General features: G+C 39.1%; 1 protein-coding gene across 50 annotated transcripts in view; it reads right to left on the reverse strand.

Moving 5' to 3' along the window:
* PPP6R3 (protein phosphatase 6 regulatory subunit 3) overlaps positions 1-19,530 on the reverse strand; it is a 153,366-nt gene that overhangs the window by 40,543 nt on the left and 93,293 nt on the right. For all 50 annotated transcript variants that reach the window (XM_063670799.1, XM_063670808.1, XM_054439251.2 and 47 more), the window contains 6 exons: positions 16,203-16,316; positions 10,679-10,808; positions 7,981-8,133; positions 5,257-5,406; positions 4,056-4,120; positions 947-1,062 (listed from right to left, as the gene is read on the reverse strand). In XM_063670799.1, the coding sequence (XP_063526869.1) occupies positions 947-1,062; positions 4,056-4,120; positions 5,257-5,406; positions 7,981-8,133; positions 10,679-10,808; positions 16,203-16,316 (728 nt within the window). The remainder of the gene's footprint in view (positions 1-946; positions 1,063-4,055; positions 4,121-5,256; positions 5,407-7,980; positions 8,134-10,678; positions 10,809-16,202; positions 16,317-19,530) is intronic.

The raw sequence follows: 19,530 nt of genomic DNA on the forward strand, positions 1-19,530 counted from the left end.
CAGTCATATCACATGGCCATTTCTTCTTAGTTAGGACATAAAGATAAACTGTGTGGTGAAATGGCCCAAGGAAGAGGCTTATACCTCTTATACCTCTCTCAAGAAGCAAAATTACAAGTGGGCACACACCACTTTTTCCATCCCTGGTGACAACTGTGCTTTTAGTGCACATTCAACAGGGAATAGCCTCTTGAACAAACAAACATTCTTAAGAAAAAATGGAAGATCCACTGGGAAATGATTTTAACTGAACAAATTCTGTACCATGGATGTTAAAGACTGTTCACATTCAGAATAGGTCTCAGGATTAGATATCCTGTTGGTACAAAAATCCAGGGTACACAGAGCTCCTCATGCTCTCATTTTAGAAGAAGGCTCATGGCTTGGGGCCAGTGTAAAAAAGCATCCATATAGTTTCTTCCAAATAAGCTTGGGCTGATTAAACTGAAATGCTATACAGAAAGAGTCCTTTAGAAGCCAATACCCCTCATTTTAGTGATAGCGACATCAAAGAAATGCTGATAAATGCCCTAATATTCCAGTTAAAGAAACTTAATTCAGAGGCTACATAGAGGCCTTCAGAAAATAAAAGGCAAAATTATAGCTGAAGTGGCTCAACTGCTAGCATATGAGTACTTCACACTCACAATACTCAAAAGCATGATTCACCAAGCAATGCTCTTTAAGAATGACAATAGGTGACTCTTATATGCTGAATCCAGCCAAGCCTGCCAATGCTTATGGAATGGTCTGCATGAACATCAATACAGCCAAAAAACAACACTGTTCAAACACATTCTCAAAAACTTCATTCAAATACATAATTTGCCAAATATAAAGAAGTCCCACAAATCACTATTAAAAATGCTACATGCATTTCTACTTGACCCTTAAATCCTTTCTGCAACCCAACAAAAATGTAATTCAAATTTCACAAATAACTTACCTTTGATAAGCTGCTGCACTAATGCACTGTTGGGGCCCTTGTCAGTGCTGTGCACGATACAGTTAGCTATCCTCGTTAGGTGTCCCATGTAACCATGCCGTCTTCCTCCCTCAGCCCTGACAAGAGGTAAAGGACAAATACTCAGATTCCTGATAGGATGAAGCGATGAAACACTCGGTAAGTACTGCGAACTTTTAAACAATCATTTTCAACACTGAGGGCACTGAAGAAAATGACAATGGACAGAAAAGAAAAGAAAAACAAAGGAATGGAAGGTGCCAGAATATGACCATGCAGCATGGTTGGGGAGGGGTGTGAAATTGTAAAAGATTATATGGCAGCCTCAGTCAACAGGCCACAGTTTATTCAAATCTCAAAAATCATCACTCACTGTCAATAACACATTACTTTTTAAAAGATCAAATAAACCTTCTCTGATGCCTAATGTTACTGTGATTTTATTTTACATCTTTTTAATGAAACTTTTTCAAACCTTAATCAGGTTATAAGGAACTGAGGTGAGAATTCTGCTGGTTCATTTTCTTAAAAGATAGCAAATTTTTATTATATCAATGAATAGAAATAATTATCTACCAATGACATGTCTCAAGTTAAGATATTAGCTGATTTGAGACTTGGCCAAGATAGGAGACAGTCAACTAGTACTTGACCATACACCATATTTTGAACACATGCAAACGAACTTAGTCTTTGTCCTTTTCCCATTTAGGGTCTCATCTTCCCAACCATGATCAATCTTTACACTTAAATAAATTCGTATCAGGCCAGGCACAGTGGCTCACGCCTGTAATCCTAACACTTTGGCCAAGAGGCCAAGGCAGGTGGATCACTTGAGATCAGGAGTTCGAGACCATCCTGGGCAACATGGCGAAACCCCATCTCTACTAAAAATACAAAAATTAGCCAGGCATGGTGGTGCACACCTGAAATCCTAGCTACTCAGGAGGCTGAGGCAGGAGAATTTCTTGAACCCAGTAGGCAGAGACTGCAGTGAGCCAGGATTGTGCTACTGCACTCCAACCTGGGTGACAAAGCAAGACTCCGTCTCAAAAAAAAAAAAATATATATATATATATAAAAAAAATAAGAAAATTCATATCAATCTGATTTCTCTACCTATTTACAAAGTGCCAAGACTTTAAACTCTAACAAACAAACAAACGAAAGATTTTTGACTGCAGATAGCAGGGAACAAACACTGCAGAGATTTTTGCTTAGAGAGAGAAAAGCCTTTCAGGAGCAAGAAGAAAAAAAAAACATCCTATGCTTGAAGGCTTGCTTGGAAAACAAAGTATCTGCTAGAGAATCTTAGAGGGCTTGGGGGTGCCTAAGGGTAAGAAAGTACAGGGTTGATTATTTATGTAGAGAAAAGGTCTTGCTTGTCATCCAGGCTGGAGTGCAGTGGTGCGATCACAGCTCATTGCAGCTTCAAACTCCTGGGCTCAAGCAATTCTCTCACTTCAGCCTCTTGAGTAGCTGGGACTATAGGCAAGCACCACCGGCTAACTTTTTGTAGAGCCAGGATCTCCCTATGTTGTCCAGACTGGTCTCGAACTCCTGGCCTCAACCAGTCCTCCCATCTCAGCCTCACAAAGCAGTGAGATTACAGGCATCTACCACCGTGCCTGGCCAGGGTCAATCTTCACTGAGTTGCTCAGAGTCTCTTTTAGTTCTTCAGTAAGATTCAGAGAGCCAGGTGTTACCTACAGGCAACTGAGTCACTCTCCTGCACTCCCTCAAGTACACAAGTGAAAGAAAACAAAGGCCCATCTCTAAGGTGGCCCACAGCTTCAAATTGCTTCAGGCTGTTGTGCAAGGAAACAAGGAAAGTTCTTTCGGGATCCCTCTAGAGGGAATGGTATTCACCAGGCCTCCAGAAAACGAGACTCACCAGGAGAGCAGGGCACAAAGGATATCTGAGCCCTGGCCAGATGAGGAGGCAGCAAGAAGACTGGAGGTTGGGAAGGGCACAGAGAAGCCAAGACGGAGTCAGACATATAACCAGAGATGTCAACTGGGCCACAAACAGCACCTCCAAAGAGCTCTATTTGGAAGAATGTATCTGAGATCTACCAATACTAGCCCCTTGCCACAAACAAAATGCCAATTTCCCACATGAAGCCAAATCAAAACCCCAGCAGTGCTTATTAAACGATTAAAAAAAAAATCAAGCCTCACAAAGTAAGGCTGACTCCTAAGAGTCATCTAGCTTTCCTGGAGACACAGAGACACATAACAAGAATGCTGGGAAATGATCAACTACAAAGGACCATGAGAGAAATTTTGGGGGTGACAGAAATGTCTTGATTGTGGTGGTGGTGGTGGTGACTTCAGGCATCAGTCAGAATTCCTAGGAATGTACACCTAAAATGAGCTTTACCATATGAGAATTATATCTCAATAAACCTGTCTTAAAAACAAACACAGAAGCATGCCTTGAGAGTGTTTCCCAAACACGCCCTTATGCCGCCATGCTTCAGAATCTACGGGGTGACATAAAGGCTCCCAGAGCACTAGAGAGGAATGCTGTTACAGACAACACCTATAAGAAAAAGTTTTGTGTAACAAAGCTACTTACATGTATCAACTAATACTTCACATAACCTTGCGAATCAGCTAACAAACATTTTCTAAAAAGAAAACACTGAGCAATTTTTTTCCTCTAGGTCCCTGTACAAAGCAACTCTTCTCTACAATGAAAATATGTACATGATACCTTCTATTCTGAGCATAAGGTGACCAGGACAAATACACTAAGTTAAATCATCAAGGACTTAACTTTAACTTTAACCTTATAACTCTTAGAACAGTAGCCATTCAAAAAGGACCAGGAAGTTTCAAAGGCAGCACAGAGGTGGGGAACACTCCGAACTCACTGGTTTTGCCCCAAAAACAAGAGGACCTAACAAGAAATTATTAATATTATAAAAACAACTGTTACAATGAAATAATCTGGGGAAAAGTTTAAATTGTAAAATGGCCAGTATCATGTAATTATTTCCATTTTTTTCTGACTAGGGCAAGGAGGTATTATTTTCCTCATATTACCAACCAAACTAAATTCCTTTCAAAAAAACAATTTACTTACTGTTTCTTCTCATTCACTTCCCAGGCTTCAAGTATTCGTTCTATTAATTGACATTTTTGGAAAAGCTGAAAAAAAAAAGAATATTCCAGTTACTTCAAAGCATCAAAACTTTAAAGTGAAACATAACTCTAGGTTAAAGAGAACAGTAGTATGCATAATCTAGCAAGCTAAATGTTACTAAGCCAAATGCAATGTGATAATCAATCTACTGCAGACACCCAGAACACTACAGAGATTCAAATCAGGATCCACACCCTTCACAGAGGGTTTCTCTACAGGAAACTCAGTATTATAGGTAGTGCAGTTAACTACCTATAGTTAACTATAAAGCAAAGCCAGGTTTTATTAGCTGTGAAAATTCAGACCAGAAATATAAAACCTGAGCTAAATTAAAATGGAATAAAGAAAACTATGCCTTGGCAAAAATTTAACTTAGAATCCAAAGTAATGCTTGTACTTTTAAAATGTGAGCAAGTCTTACTTCCAGATGAACTAACATTACTGCATTAATATTAAAAACAGGTGGGTTTTGCCCAAAGTCTGCAAGTCAGTGACAACTGCTGCAGGCTGCAATACTGGAATGTGCAGGGCTAGTTCTTCTCAGGTGTCGTCTGTCTTTCCCATCAACTTGGCTGTTCCAAGCTAGCCTTTTCTACATTTTAGGTTTGCGAGTAAACCAAGTGTGGGCTAGAAATTTTAAAAGTACCATAGAACTACCAAGCAAGAAAAAATCTGAAGACTGACTTAGTAAAATTATCTCATAGTTGACAGAAGAGAAAAAGAGACCCCAGGAAGAGACTCTCAACATCACAAAGAACTCAATTCTCCTGACTTTCAGTCACGTATTCAGCAAAGAAACTACACTCTGGTCTGCCAAATAATAGCGCAAATGTTTTCCATAGTATTTAAATTTCTATGATTCTGCAAATCATCAAAGTATTTATATATCTTCAAACCTATTAATTTTACCAAATAAGAGGGCCACTTGGCTTTTTTCTTACAAGACAGTTCATTTAATAGTTATTTGTCCAGTACTTGATTTATATAACGATTGGTTAAAAGTGAAACGAACATGATAGTCAAATATTTAGACTCTGAAATCTAACCTCAAGCCCTTTAAACCTCAATTCATATTACAGTCAAGTGGAAAACTGCTATAATCAGGAGAGAGTGGGAGAAAAACGAGATCAAATAAGCTTACATGTTTTAATAACAAATTATCACCAGTGGAGTCTTGATCAGTAATTGTGGCATTTTCTGTGTTTTCAAAAGGACTTGCAAGAATCAGTGCAATACAGATTTCCACTTGTGTATGCAAAAAGTTATTCCATGTATACTTGAAGAACATGTTCTACAAAAAAGAAAAACCATGTTTTATTCAGTTACCTCAATGTTTAAGCCAATACTTAAATACATTAACAGTGATTTAATAAAGTAAAAATGACGTGCTCTCAGTCCAAAAGGACCAATTAAAAGGAACCTGAGTTCACATTAGTACTTGCATAACCACAGTTTCATTTTCTGTGGTTTCAGTTACCCACAGTCAACCATGATCTGAAAATAAGTGAGTATAATACAGTAAGACATGCTAATGCAAGAGATGACATTCACATAACATTCATTACAGTATAGATTTATAATTGTTCTACTTTATTATTAGTTATTATTAATCTCTTCCTGTGCTTAATTTATAAATTAAACTTTGTCACAGGTATGTATAGGAAAAACACATAGTATATACAGGGTTCGATAGCTGTGGTTTCAGGCATCCAAAGGAGTCTTGGAAGGTATCCCTCATAAATAACGGGGACTAAATGTGGATGTGAAGTATTGCTTTAGAGCCTAAATGGCATGCCATCTGCTTATCTGACATGCCAGAACTGGTATGGAATCCAGTAAAAAACCAACAACAAACATACAAAGACAAGAGTACACTTCTCCAAGAGAAAGGGAGTATCTTTTTTCTTTTCAAAGCAACTAACACAAATAGTTAGTGTGGTAAATTTTCTATAATTTTCAAAAAAATTTATAAGAGGCCAGGCACGGTGGCTCATGCCTGTAATCTCTGCACTCTGGGAGGCCAAGGCGGGTGGATCACGAGGTCAGGAGATCAAGACCATCCTAACACGGTGAAACCCCGTCTCTACTAAAAATATAAAAAAATCGCTGGGTGTGGTGGTGGGCGCCTGTGGCCCCAGCTACTCGGGAGGCTGAGGCAGGAGAATGGTGTGAACCCAGGAGGCAGAGCCTGCAGTGAGCTGAGATGGCGCCACTGCACTCCAGCCTGGGTGACAGAGCCAGACTCCATCTCAAAAAAAAAAAATATAAGAATTTCATTTTGATACAACAAATATTTACTGATGGCTTTTGTGCAGGGTATTGTATTAGATGCAACATGGCAGACAGAGATACACAAAAATACGGTCCACAGTCTTGAGGTGCTCATGACTCAACTCCAGCATACAAAAACTAGAACTATCAGCAAAAACAAATGGTACAAGAGGCAGTAACGTGAATCTTCTGGAAGTACAAGGGTTTTCAAATTACTTGAAAAGGTAATAGCATTACAAAAAGGAAAGAATTTCTAAAAGTACAAAATGCCATATTTTGGAAGTCAATTTAGTTATGTCATATTTAGGAAATGGTTGGGTCTGGTTATCTAATCTCAAAATGAAGAAATAATGAGTAACTCCTCCAGTAGTCTCATCAAATTTAGTCTCATCAAAAGTAGTCCTAAAGATTAAAAGAATAAATTAACAATAACTGTATATTTTTATTAGTAAAATTAAAGACCAGTGATCAATGACTTAGGAAAGTTATATTCCCGGAGTTTTATACAGTAGAAGGTAGGACAAAAACTACGTCCCAGGAGACAATGACCATGCTAGCTATCAAAGAAACTGTAATTCTTTAAATCTTCATCTCTTTTTCCAAATTGCTCCTGTTTTCCATGCTCTATACTGATTTAACCCAAAGCTGAAACCCAACAAAAATATCTCGGTGACGCTAGGAAGCACAATGACGTGGTTGATAAAGCACGTATAGGTTTGAAATTGGGTGAATTCAAATCTTGGCTTCACCACTCACTAGCCATGGAATGTATCCTCTCTCTGGGCATGATCTGAAAAACACATCCTCTCTCTCACTGTAATGTTCACCTGGGTGTCCTGGAGATCACCCAGGATCACATGAATAGTGTACATAAGATGAACATTACAATGCCTGTCATACAGTGAACAAACACCTCCTTTGAAACACCCCCAGATTTCCCCCAAATATATGATGTGACCAGATGTCTTGTGAAACCTGCTGAAGTGTTAACCCTCGCGCTTTCTGTGCTGTGGGTGGCAGCACAGAGAGAAGAAGCATGGGCTCCAGAGCTAGGCCTGTGGATTCTAAGCACAAACTCTGAAACTGGGGAATTCAGGGGTCAGGGAGACCTAAATCATCCCTGGGCTTTTCCTTCTCCTTCCATCAATAAGCAGGCTAATAACTGTGTCTCAAGGAAGGGTCAATCCAGACTCAAATCAATTAAGACCATATGGCATCAGGTATGTTACACAGATACCTCCCAGTGGCAAGAAGATAAAGGTTTGTCCCCTTGCTAAATATGAACAGAAAACAATGCTGCACCCAGCAGTCATTGTCCATGAGACGGAGCACGAGGGAAAAGCCGATGTCTTTTAATCATCTTCAAAATCCTATGTTACAATTCTTTATATAAAGCAACAGTAGATGCCTGGTGAACAATTATAAGCATTCGAAATTTATGATAAACTCAAGGCAAAAACTACATAAAACACCATTTATGCTCAGACCAAGAAAAGTCACTGACATAATGTAAATTTGTAAGGTTGTAACTTGGTTAAATATCCATGAAATATCAATGGCAAATTAAAATGTCTGTGAGCAGGGAAAATCTCACCAATATGACTCCAATGCTATTCAGCTCCATAAGGTCCCCATTTATACTGCTGGTATTGGTTTGAAGCAGGCTGGATATCAACCTAATGACATTCAACCGGGTATTCCCCACAGGAGGATCCAGCACACCCCATGTGGTCTTCATCACACTTTTCTGAAGAAGAAAAAGCTTTCCAATTAAATTCAGTTAAATGAACAAAGCAAATGGTGTATTTGCTAAGACATGACACTAGTTTAAACCCTGCAAACAACATGGCCTGAATTTTACACCTGAAATAACATCTAAAGCTGCTCTTGATATCTTTAAGATACAATGAAATAACCAAGCAGAAAAAAGGAAAAAAAAGCAAGGAATTTCCCTGGACCATAAATTTTATAAGAAATCAAGTGCCTACCTGCCTCAACATTCCAAGCTGTCATGAGAAGAAAGCAGAAGCCTACAGAATACCCTAGGAAAAAGTACAATATTTCAAAATCTCACCAGAAATCTAAACTAAAAGAAGTTATGGCTGGGCACAGTAGCTTATGCCTATAATCCCAGCATTTTGGGAGGCCGAGGCGGGTGGATCACTTGAACCCAGGAGTTTGAGACCAGCCTGGGCAACATGGTGAGACCCTGTCTGTACAAAAAATACAAAAATTAGCCAGGCATGGTGATGCACACCTGTAGTACCAGTTACTCAGGAAGATGAGGTGGGAGAATCACCTGGGCCTGCGGAAGTTGAGGCTGCAGTGAGCTGTGATTGTGCCATTGCACTCCAGCCTGAGCAAGAGTGAGACACCGTCTCAAAAAAACAAAAAAAGGAAGAAGGAAGAAAAAGGAGGAGGAAGAGGAGGAAGGAGAGAGGAGGAGGAAGGAGGAGGAGGAAGAAAGAGGAAGAAGAAGCAGCAGCAGCAGCCATGGTGGTGGTGGCGGTAGTGGCTACAAGTGGTTTTGGAATACAATCCTCAGTCTGAGCCAAATCTGTGATAAAAATGCAAATTCAGATGTTGCCTCTGGATCACAAACCTGACATGTGATCAATCTAAACCTGTTCTTGTCCATCAACAGGAGTTTCTAGAGTCTGAAATCACAAAAGATAGAAGCAGAACATTTCCTAACTTTAGAAGTCTGAGAGGCAAGGGTAGCACATAACAGCCTAGGTCAGGCTGCTCTTTCTGCCCCGCCCCATCCACATCAGCAGCCTCATTCCCTCTGGCTCCTATCCTCCCGAGGACTGACAGAGCTGTAAGCCCCACAGTTCTGCTCTCCATGGAAAACTGCTCTAATTGGCAGGCTTTGTAAAAAACTTCATGGATCTACTTACAGACACATCATACAGTAAAACCAGGTGCAAATGGCACTCCGAGACAGACATATCATACAGTAAAACCAGGTGCAAACGGAACTCACTCAGTTCTCGGAGTAACAGAGAAGTCCAAACAAGACAGTGCCTTACTTTTGAATTGGGGCCCAGAACCAGATGCCACCTGTTTGTCCACCCAGAAAGAAGATGGGTGGGCCACCTAAGACACAGGTCGGGCCCTTCCTCATACACCTTCTTCCCTGTCAGATCCTTCTCCCACCTCCGTCTTCCACTTGTGATGTTCTCTCCTCTTCTAAATCTTTTCTTTTTCTTTCCTTACTCTGTTTTTCTTCCCAGGACTGGTATGAAGGATGCCACTGACCATCACTGTCAAACACCAACAGAGGCACTTTCCCTAAGGGCAAGCACCAACACTATGGTCCACATCCAACACAGGCTGAATGCAGATAAGATGTGGCTGGAATGGAACCAGCAGAATAACACAAACTGTGAGCACAGTGATGGAACCATGACCTGCTCACCAATGGCGTCAGGTATCTGAAAAGATGATCTGGAGCTGAACTAGACTCCCTTGGTTATATAAGTTATCCTGTGCTCCCCCAACTCCAAATAGTTAAATAAACAGAAAACATCTAATTTACAAGTGAGAAACTAGTATTCTAAATTCCCAATAACTCACACAGTAGATAACCACAGAGATACACCAGATTCAACGATATAGGGCAGAAAAAAAAACGAAACTTAAGAACTGTTGCTGGGAACAGAACTCGCACGGAACTGAATCTTCCACCCTAGACTCCAAAAGCAAGTGATTCTTACCCTAATCTAAATCTGTACCAATCCAAGGGGCGAAAGAACACCATTTATAGACTGCTGACAAAACTCTTGTGGGTCTTCACTGAGGAAACAGTCATTTAAAATTAGCACATGGGAGGCTCTGTACTGAAAAACCCCCAAATCATATTCTCTCCAAATTGTATACTAACTTCAACCTACTCTTTCTTAAATAAGGTCGACTATACATCAGACATACACTGCTCCAACTCTGAGTAAGAAAACACAATTTCAAAGATCCGTTTCTGAAAGATTAGCTTTTCCTGAAACATTCAAAAATAATATGCTACAAGAAAATTCTTTTTTCTTTATTGGCATGTAAGTACCCAAGAATTTACAGAAGAATGAAAAGGTAAACTTCCTAAACAGATGAATATTTTGTTTAATTCTCCATTCTCCACTCAAAAGCAGTAAAAATCACTGGCAGTGTTATCTTTTCACTCATTTTCTACATGCGGACCACAGCCAGTTCTGCCACTCCTAAGGCCCGTAAACATTCAAATGACTGTTTCAACCAAATTACTGGCTGGGCAGCCATGCTTAACATAGCTCCCCTACCTTGGGTGGCTCCAGCAGGAGTTCATGAAAAGATCCAAGTCTTCCTCTGATGGCTTCTAGAACACTCTTGTTTACTGAACAAGCTGAATGGCTCATGCCTGGTGGGCAGATCTCTATATGGCCTTCAAATCTTGAAACAAAGCAAGGTAATTTTAGTTATTATAATTTCAGAACAAATCATTCAAGGTTATCAACCATGTATGTCTTTACTTAATGATTATATAATAATGATTATATCAACATTTCTGGCTGCGGGAAAAAAGGCTAGGAAGAAAGCATAATGAGGCAGAAGAGGGTTAATAAACCTCCATGAGGCTCAGCCTCTATAACCTGCAACCCAAACAGCTACGGTATCAGGTAAGAAATTACATGTGATTTCTTCCCATTCTAAACCTTCTAAGTCTTCATAACTATTATACAATAACAAGTCTCTAAGTGACCAGGAAATTTGGAAAACGAAAGGGATCCAACCTCTGGATTATAAGGCACCCCAAATTGCCTGCCAGTTTGGGGTGTTATGAGTGAACAGGCCTATACTTGTTCCACACAATTTTTCTTAGATAATCAACATTTATTTAAAAGACTTAAAATTATTCTACATAAAGCTGAATCTATACTCATTATAACCTACTTCTTACAGGAAAACAATTACAGGTAGAATGAGAATTGGGTAAATACTCAAGGATAAGAATGCTGGGTGACATTATAAATGTTTAACTTTCTAAGAACTGACAAACTTTTCTATGAAGTGGCTGTATCACTTTCCATTCCCAACAGTAATGTGTGCGACTTCCAGTTGCCCTGCATACTGCACTGAGTACTGTCTATTCTGTTTGTCTGGTTTAGCTAAGTAGTGGGCTAAATGATGCTCTCCTACCCAAAACATACATCCACATCCTAATACGTAGGGCCTGCAAATGTCACCTTGTTTGGAAAAAAGATCTTTGAAGATGAAATTAATTAAAGATCTTGAGATGAAAGATTATCCTAGATTATCCAGGTGGGCCTTAAATGCCATCATAACTATGCTTGGAAGAGAGAAGAGGCAAGACAGACACACAGAGGAGAAGGCAATGTAAAGAGGATGCAGAGGGGTCACAAGCCAAGGAAGGCCAAGAACTACTAGAAGCTGGAAGAGGAATGCCTTACTACCTCTGAAAGGAATCCAGCACCACCAACACCTTGATCTCAGAACTGTGAGAGGATAAATTACTGTTTTGTTGTTGTTTCCTGGGCTCAAGTGATCCTCCTTCCTCAGCCTCCTGCATAGCTGGAACTACAGGCACATGTCACCATGCCTGGCTTTTTTTTTTTTTTTTGGTAGAGATGGGGCCTTCTCAAGTGATTCTCCCGCCTCAGTCTCCCAAAGTGCTAGGCATGAGCCACCACATCCAGCCTAGATATTCTTCATATACCTGGATGTAAGTCTTTTCTCACACGTTATCAGTATTTTCTGGCAGTCTGTGGCCTATCTTTTAATTTTCTTAACAGAGTCTCAGAGCAGAATTTTAAAATTTTAGTGTAGTCTGAGTTATCTTCTGTTTTATGAATTGGGTTTTGGCAATGTATCTAAACAATCTGTACATGACTCTGAGACAAAGATTTTCTCCTGTTTGCTTCTAGAACTACTAGTTTTATGTCTAGTTCTATCATCCATTTTGAGTTAATTTTTGCATAATCTGCAAAATATATATCAAAGTCCAACTTTTTGCATAGAATACCTAACCATTCAGGACGATTTATTGAAAACGCTGTCCTTTCTCCGCTGAACTGCCCTCATGCCTCTGTCAAAAACCGCCTGATCATGGGGATGGGTCTACTTCTGGACTCTGCTCTGTCCCAGTGATCTGTATGTCTATTCTTTCACCACACTGTCCTGATTGCTGTCGCTTTGTATTAAGTCTCAAAATCAGAGTGTGGTCCTTTTCTCTTGCAAAATTGTTTTGGCTACTGTACTTTGATTCTCGTGCAAGTTTTAGAATTCACTTGTTGACTTCTAAAAAATCCTGCTTAGATTTTGTTTGGAATTGCATTGAATCTGCAGGTCCATTTGGGGAGAAGTGACATCTTAACAATACTGAGTCTTCTAATCTATGAACAGAGTATTTCTCTCCATTTATGTAGGTCATCTTTGATTTCATCAATATTCTATAGTTTTGGGGCATTAAACCTTGCACACATTTTGTTAGGTTTGTATCTTAGTACTTCCTTTTCTCTATGCTATAAACAATAATACTTTGAAAAAATTTCAAATTCCAATTGCTCATTCCTAGTACATAGAAATGCAATTAATTGTTGAGTGCTGACTTTGTACTTGCAATCTTGCTAAATGTATTTGTTAGTTCTAGGAGTATGGGGTTTTTTTTTTTTTCTTTAATGTTCTTTAGGATATTCTACAAAGACGATCCTGACATCTGTGAACAGATGCAGTCTCACATCGCCCCTTCCCCTCTGAATGTCTTTTCTTTCTTTCCTGCCTTACTATCTGCCTGGACCTCCAGCACGGCTTGAATAGGAGTGGTGATGGTGAATACGCTTGTTATGTTCCCCAGTTTTAAAGAAAATCACTTCAGTCTTTAACTATTAATAACTATGTTAGTTATGGGATTTTTAAAAGAGGGCTTGGCCAGGCACTGTGACTCAAGCCTGTAATTCTAACACTTTAGGAGGCCAAGATGGGAGAATCACCTAGGGCCAGGAGAGTTCAAGACTAGCCTGGGCAACCCACACTCCATCGCTACAAAACATAAAAAAATTTGGCTGGACATGACGGCTTGTGCCTGTAGTCCTAGCTACTTCAGGAGGCTAAAGTGGGAGGATCACTTGGGCCCAGGAGATCAAGTCAACAGTAAGCTATGATTGTGCCACTGCACTCCAGTCTGAATGGCAGACCTTATCTCAAAAAAATATAAATAAAATGAAAGAGGGCTTTATCAGTTTTCATCCAAGTTCTCTTCTATTACTAATCTGCTGAGATGTTTTATCATAAAGGAATTTAACAAAATGATGATATGGTTTTTCTTCATTGATCTGATGTGATCAGATCTGCTGTCTGTTGATGTGAAGATTTTGAAGGATGAATGAGCCTTGCATTCCCAAGACAAACCATACTTTGTTATGATATATATTATCCTTACAATATACTGTTAGACTTGATTCACTCATATTTTCTTGAGGAATTTTACATTTCAGCTCTTGTGGCATTTTGTTACTTGCAGTCGGCCCTCTGTATCCACAGGTTCTATGTCCACTGACTCAATTAACTGGAAATCAAAAATATTCAGAGAAAGCTGAGCGAAGTGGTTCACCTAGTCCCAATGACTTAAGAGGCTGAGGCGGACAGATCATTAGAGCCCAGGTGTTCAAGGCCAGCCTGGGCAACATAGTGAGACTGCATCTCTAAAGAAAGGTGGAAAAAAATGCCAAACAAAAAATAATACTATTTAAAATAATGAAACAGCTTAACATATATCATTTACATTGTATTAGGTATAAGTAATCCAGAGATGATTGAAAGTACACGGGAGGATATGTGTAGGTTACATGCAAGTACTATGCCATTTATATGAGACTTGAGCAACCGCAGATTTTGGTATGCATGGGAGTCCTAGAGCCAATCCTCAGCAGATACAGAGGAACAAATATAGTTTTTGTCCCCATGATTTTGTGTAGTTCAGTCTAGTTTCAAAGTGATGCTGGCTACATAAAATGAGTTGGAAAGAGTTCCTTCTTCTGTATTCTGACAGAGTTCTTCCATCTTTGGTAGACTTCACCAATGGAGCCTATCTAGGCCAGTTGTTTTCTTTGTTGAAGGTTTTCAATATAAGTTCAATTTCTTCAACTGATATGGGGCTGCTCATGCTACCTATTTCTTCTTGAGTGATCTTTGGCAATTATTTCCTCTAAGGAAGTTGTTCATCACATATAAACTGCTGAATCTGTTTAATGCATTGTTTGCAGTATTCTCTTATTATTCATCTGAAGTCCACAGGAAACAGTGTTAAAGTCCATAGGACACAGTCATTCCTATTATTTGTAATTTGTCTCTTTTCTACTTTTTTCCTAATTGGGATGGAAGTTTATCAATTTTATTGATTTTTTCAAAGAACAAGCTTTCGGTTTCACTGATTTTCTGTATTATTTTTCTCATCTCAAGTCCACTGACTTCTGCTCTGAATTTTATTATTTCTTTCCTTCTGTTTGCCTTGGGTTTAATTTGTCCTGTCTTTACCTTTAATTTGTAAGGTAGGAGCTTAGATCATTGACACACATTCTTTCTTCTTTTCTAATATAACCACTTAATGTTATAAATTTCCTTCTACTGCTTTAACTGCATTCCACAATGCAATGATGTGATGGACTTGTAGCATGAGTAGCAAGAGAGTACTATACCTCTGGAGTAAGAAGAGGGCACCGTACCGCTGGGGTGGGAAGAGGGCACTGTACCCCTGGGGTAGGAAGATGGTACTGATTTTCCTAGAAGACACAGGTAGGCAAACAACCCCCAAACTGCAACATACTTGAAGCAGTACCATCACACTGCCCTTCCATTAGTATTGACCAAAGATTAGGCAAAGCAGCAACAGAGATCAGGAACTGGGGAAGCAGGGGTTGCTTGGTAAGCTTATCTTCACTATTTTGCTAGAAACCAAAATTACACCGCTAAAAGTAAATACAGAAACCCTGAATGGCTAAAGTTTCATATGCTAAGGATGGATTCTGTCCCTTGCTTAATGAATGAATTTTGGGGTAAAAAATACAAAATTCCAACCTCTACATCACACAATCCCAGAAAACTTATACATACCTCTTCAGATTCTCATGCTCTAAGAGCAGTTAGAAAACTCTGATGATGAGTAAATCTGCACTGGACATAAATTATAAAGAATAACACGACACACATGAAATGGCTGGTCCAGGGGCGAAGGCCACACATGGGAAAAGCAAGACTTTATTTCTGATTATAAAACATGCAGAAGAAATTTGTCCTTAAAGGCTCAAGCCACCTGCCCATGCATTTTAAGACAGCCTCAGCTGAAGTGCCCTCAAATGCGAAATCCAGGAAAACATCACCTGAAGGCCTAAGTATCTGCAGAAAGGAATGAAAGGATCACAAGACAGACATTCTGAATGGCCAGGACAGCTACCCGCTGACCAGGAACACGTATTTTCAATTATCATGAGCAAGAAATAAGCTTCTCTGTTTTTCAGCCATTATACATGTTTTTGATTATAGCATTTATTATAGTAGCATTTTCCTAACTACCACTACAAAAAAAAAAAAAAAATATGACTAGAGTCTAAATACTGCCAATAAATAGTGTCACCAAAACATAATTTTCAACTGCATCCCTGTATGTGGTATTCATATAAAACTAGGCTATGGTTTATACAGTAGAAGAAGAATCAGCAACTGCAATTCAAAGGTACGCTATTACAGCTTATCCACCAAGAATTTAACTCTTAACTTAAATCTGAAAGCAAAATAACATGGTTCATTTTGTAAGATATAAGAAAAGCTTACGTTGGTCGTCGTGTCTCAAGTAAAGTCAGCAATATCTGGATTGCACTGACTATGGCTGATTCATTTTTCTCCTTGTGGAAAATATTTGATAGAAGCTGCTCTATAATTTCTTGCCTAGGGAAACAAATCAATAATCACTAACTGCAGTATCACTTATCACCAACAACTTCAGAAAAAAAGATGACGGTACAAGACAAGCGTCACTGAAGAGTTCAATCATACTTGGGCATATTTGTTTTACTATTTTATTTCTATATACTTATTAAAGTAGGCAATTGATCCTATTTATAAATTACACACACGCACGCACACACAAACACACTCACTCACCCTTCTATCTCTTTCCCTCAGCAAAATAACCTGGGCCATGCTTGTCTTTGCCAATTTTGTTGAGAGCCAACAGAATCTCAAGACAAAGTCACCTCCTACTCAAACCAAGACTCTGATGGTGATGATGACTGGGGCTGGGGGTGGCAAGAAGACATAGAACCTTTCACCCTCACTAAAGAAGGGAAAACGTTCAGAAAGGCTAATTAGAACCCATGAATGTTTTCCCACAAAAGCATAAATGTGTAATTAGCAAAGATCTAAAACAGAAAAAAGAAAACATCAGTTGTTGCATTTTACTCTACAAATAAAATTTGAAAAAGCAAAATAAAATGGCAGCAACGAAATAAATGTGACTAAATTAAATGTCCAAAAAGCATTATCTGCAGGCTCTTTCCATTACACTTCTCTCATATACACAGTAAGATAACAATTAACATAAACCAGTTCGTTGAATTTATATGAACATTCTCAAGGAAAACTTTAGTTTCTTAGCCTCTCAGTAATTTTCGAAATCCATGTGAATTAAGAAATGGAGGCCAGGTGCAGTGGCTCACGCCTGTAATCCCAGCACTTTGGGAGGCCGAGGTGGGCAGATCACAAGGTCAGGAGTTCGAGACCAGCCTGACCAACATGGTGAAACCCCATTTCTACTAAAAAACACAAAAATTAGCCGGGCCTGGTGGTGCGCGCCTGTCATCCCAGCTACTCAGAAGGCTGAGGCAGGAGAATCGCTTGAACCCAGCAGGCAGAGGTTGCGGTAAGCTGAGATCGTGCCACTGCACTCCAGCCTGGGTGACAGAATGAGACTCCACCTCAAAAAAAAAGAAAAAAAAAGAAAAAGAAATGGAATCTCCCTTACAGTGTGACATGCAGCTGGGTTGTCCTTGGTTGCTCACCTGACACCTCATCCCAAGGTATAGCTGTGTTCAGTGTACTGTACACCAGTTCCTCGATCACCTCTTGCCAACGTAGGGCAGCAAATAGGAGAGAATCTCTATTTTGGGGAAACAAAACTAGTTTCTAACCTAACTTGAGAGGGTCCCCTTGCAAGAAAAGGTTTTTCAAGTACTCTCAGACCAGCAATAATTGCTTATGAGATCTCTCACCAAAAGAGTACTATAAAAGTCACTTAACACACAGCAGTCTATACACTAACTATTAGGTCTGGAACCAAGCTCTGGAAAACAAACTATCTTTTACAATAAATATGTTTTTCTTTCAACAGCAGCCTCACCCCAGGTGGAGGGGTACTGACAGCATGTGACTGTGGAGGTCCACACTCTCTTCATTCAATCATAGCGCTCTTACTCATCAGAGGGCACTGTCACTTTCGTCAATACAGATGCCTGAAGATGGCTAACAGAGGCCCTAGCCATTTCACCGCTGTATCAAATTGGAAGTCTACTGTATCCATGAAAGAATTCTACTAATGGACAAGAAAAACATAATAACCAGCGAAAACTTGACAGTCAAAATACAATACCACAATAGCTACACCATCTTCTGAGTTTTACCTAAACACGCAAATATCACCAAACCCAGAAGAAATAATAAACCAAAGGACTGAAGCTTATCAAACAAAATAAAAGGAATGCCTTCACATTCTTTCAATAAAAAGATATTTAATTACATGCAAGAAAGTATATTCACTTTCACATTTTAAAAAATAGCAGTTTCTGGATAGACATCACTAAAACTCATGATATGAGCTGTTTCCTGCATGAAGCCTTCCAGGTTCTTTATCCCTGCCTTTGGGACAATGGCTCACTTTTTTTTTTTTTTTAAATGAGAAATTCACTTACAAAAAACCAACTGGCTCAAGTGAATGGGATCAAACCCAACTTGTTATAAGGTCATTAGTATCAAGAATTCAGATACAGAGTCTATTCTAACATAACTGTTTTTAAAAAATTTTTGAACTTCAAAAATTTCCAGAGTCACTAAACAAAATGCATTCATTTTAGGCCCTGATTGCTTCCCAAGCCAAACATTCTTTATTTAACACTTCAGTCCGCTTTCTGAGATTTCTTGGTACCACTACTGCTCTTTAGCATCTTCTTTAACCTTAGCTCATTTCAAATTTTTCCATATGTGCTATCTGTGCTTAACATTTACGCATGTGATGCTCATATATACAGTGGAGTCCACACTGTGGGTTACTTGGCATCATAATATAGAGCTCGGCAAGCTATGTGTACATTATGTATTGCCAGTACAGTGATTTAATAATGTAATATCATCATTATTAAATAACTATGATTTATCAAATAGATATTACATATTATCACATAATATATCAAATATACACAGATGCTATTATGATTAATAAGTTTACTAAAATAGAAATCTTTTCTCACTGTGTATTGTCTGAATCAACAGACACTAAAAGATGTGCAGTGTGTTAAATATTAGAAGCGGTTGGTTCTTATTCTCAAACAGACTTTCCACTGTTAAATGCAATGGAGGTTTTACTTGGCAACAGGGCCACTGATTCATCAGGTCCATGTATTTGAACACATTTACTCCAACTAATTTAATGATGTAAATTCTAGGCATTTACCTATCTTCATCCAGAAATTAGCTACCTGATCTAGGACTAAAACACAGCTTGAAATATAAAAGCTAGTGCACACATGGGCTCTGGTGGCTAGGTTACACATTGGGTCCAAATAAAACTGTGTGGACGGAGGGCTTGGAGTGGCACTGAAGAACTCAGCAATCACTACTAAGCAGTCTGATATTCAGGCAGAACCCGCACTGTCTACTATGGGAGCCATTCACTACATGTGGCTATCAAGCACCCAAAATTTAACTCATCTGACCGGCATGTTCTAAGTGTAAAATACACACGGGATTTCCAAGACTTTGGGCAAAAACATTTTAAATTACATGTGGCTTTGATTCTATTTCTACTGGGCAGCACTGTAGTAAGCCATATGAAACTGCCGATATTCAACATTTCTAACCTACTGAAATGGCAATTTTACAAGGTTCAACC

The sequence above is a fragment of the Pongo pygmaeus genome, chromosome 9 (genome assembly GCF_028885625.2).
Source record: "Pongo pygmaeus isolate AG05252 chromosome 9, NHGRI_mPonPyg2-v2.0_pri, whole genome shotgun sequence".
NCBI classification, from domain to species: domain Eukaryota; kingdom Metazoa; phylum Chordata; class Mammalia; order Primates; family Hominidae; genus Pongo; species Pongo pygmaeus.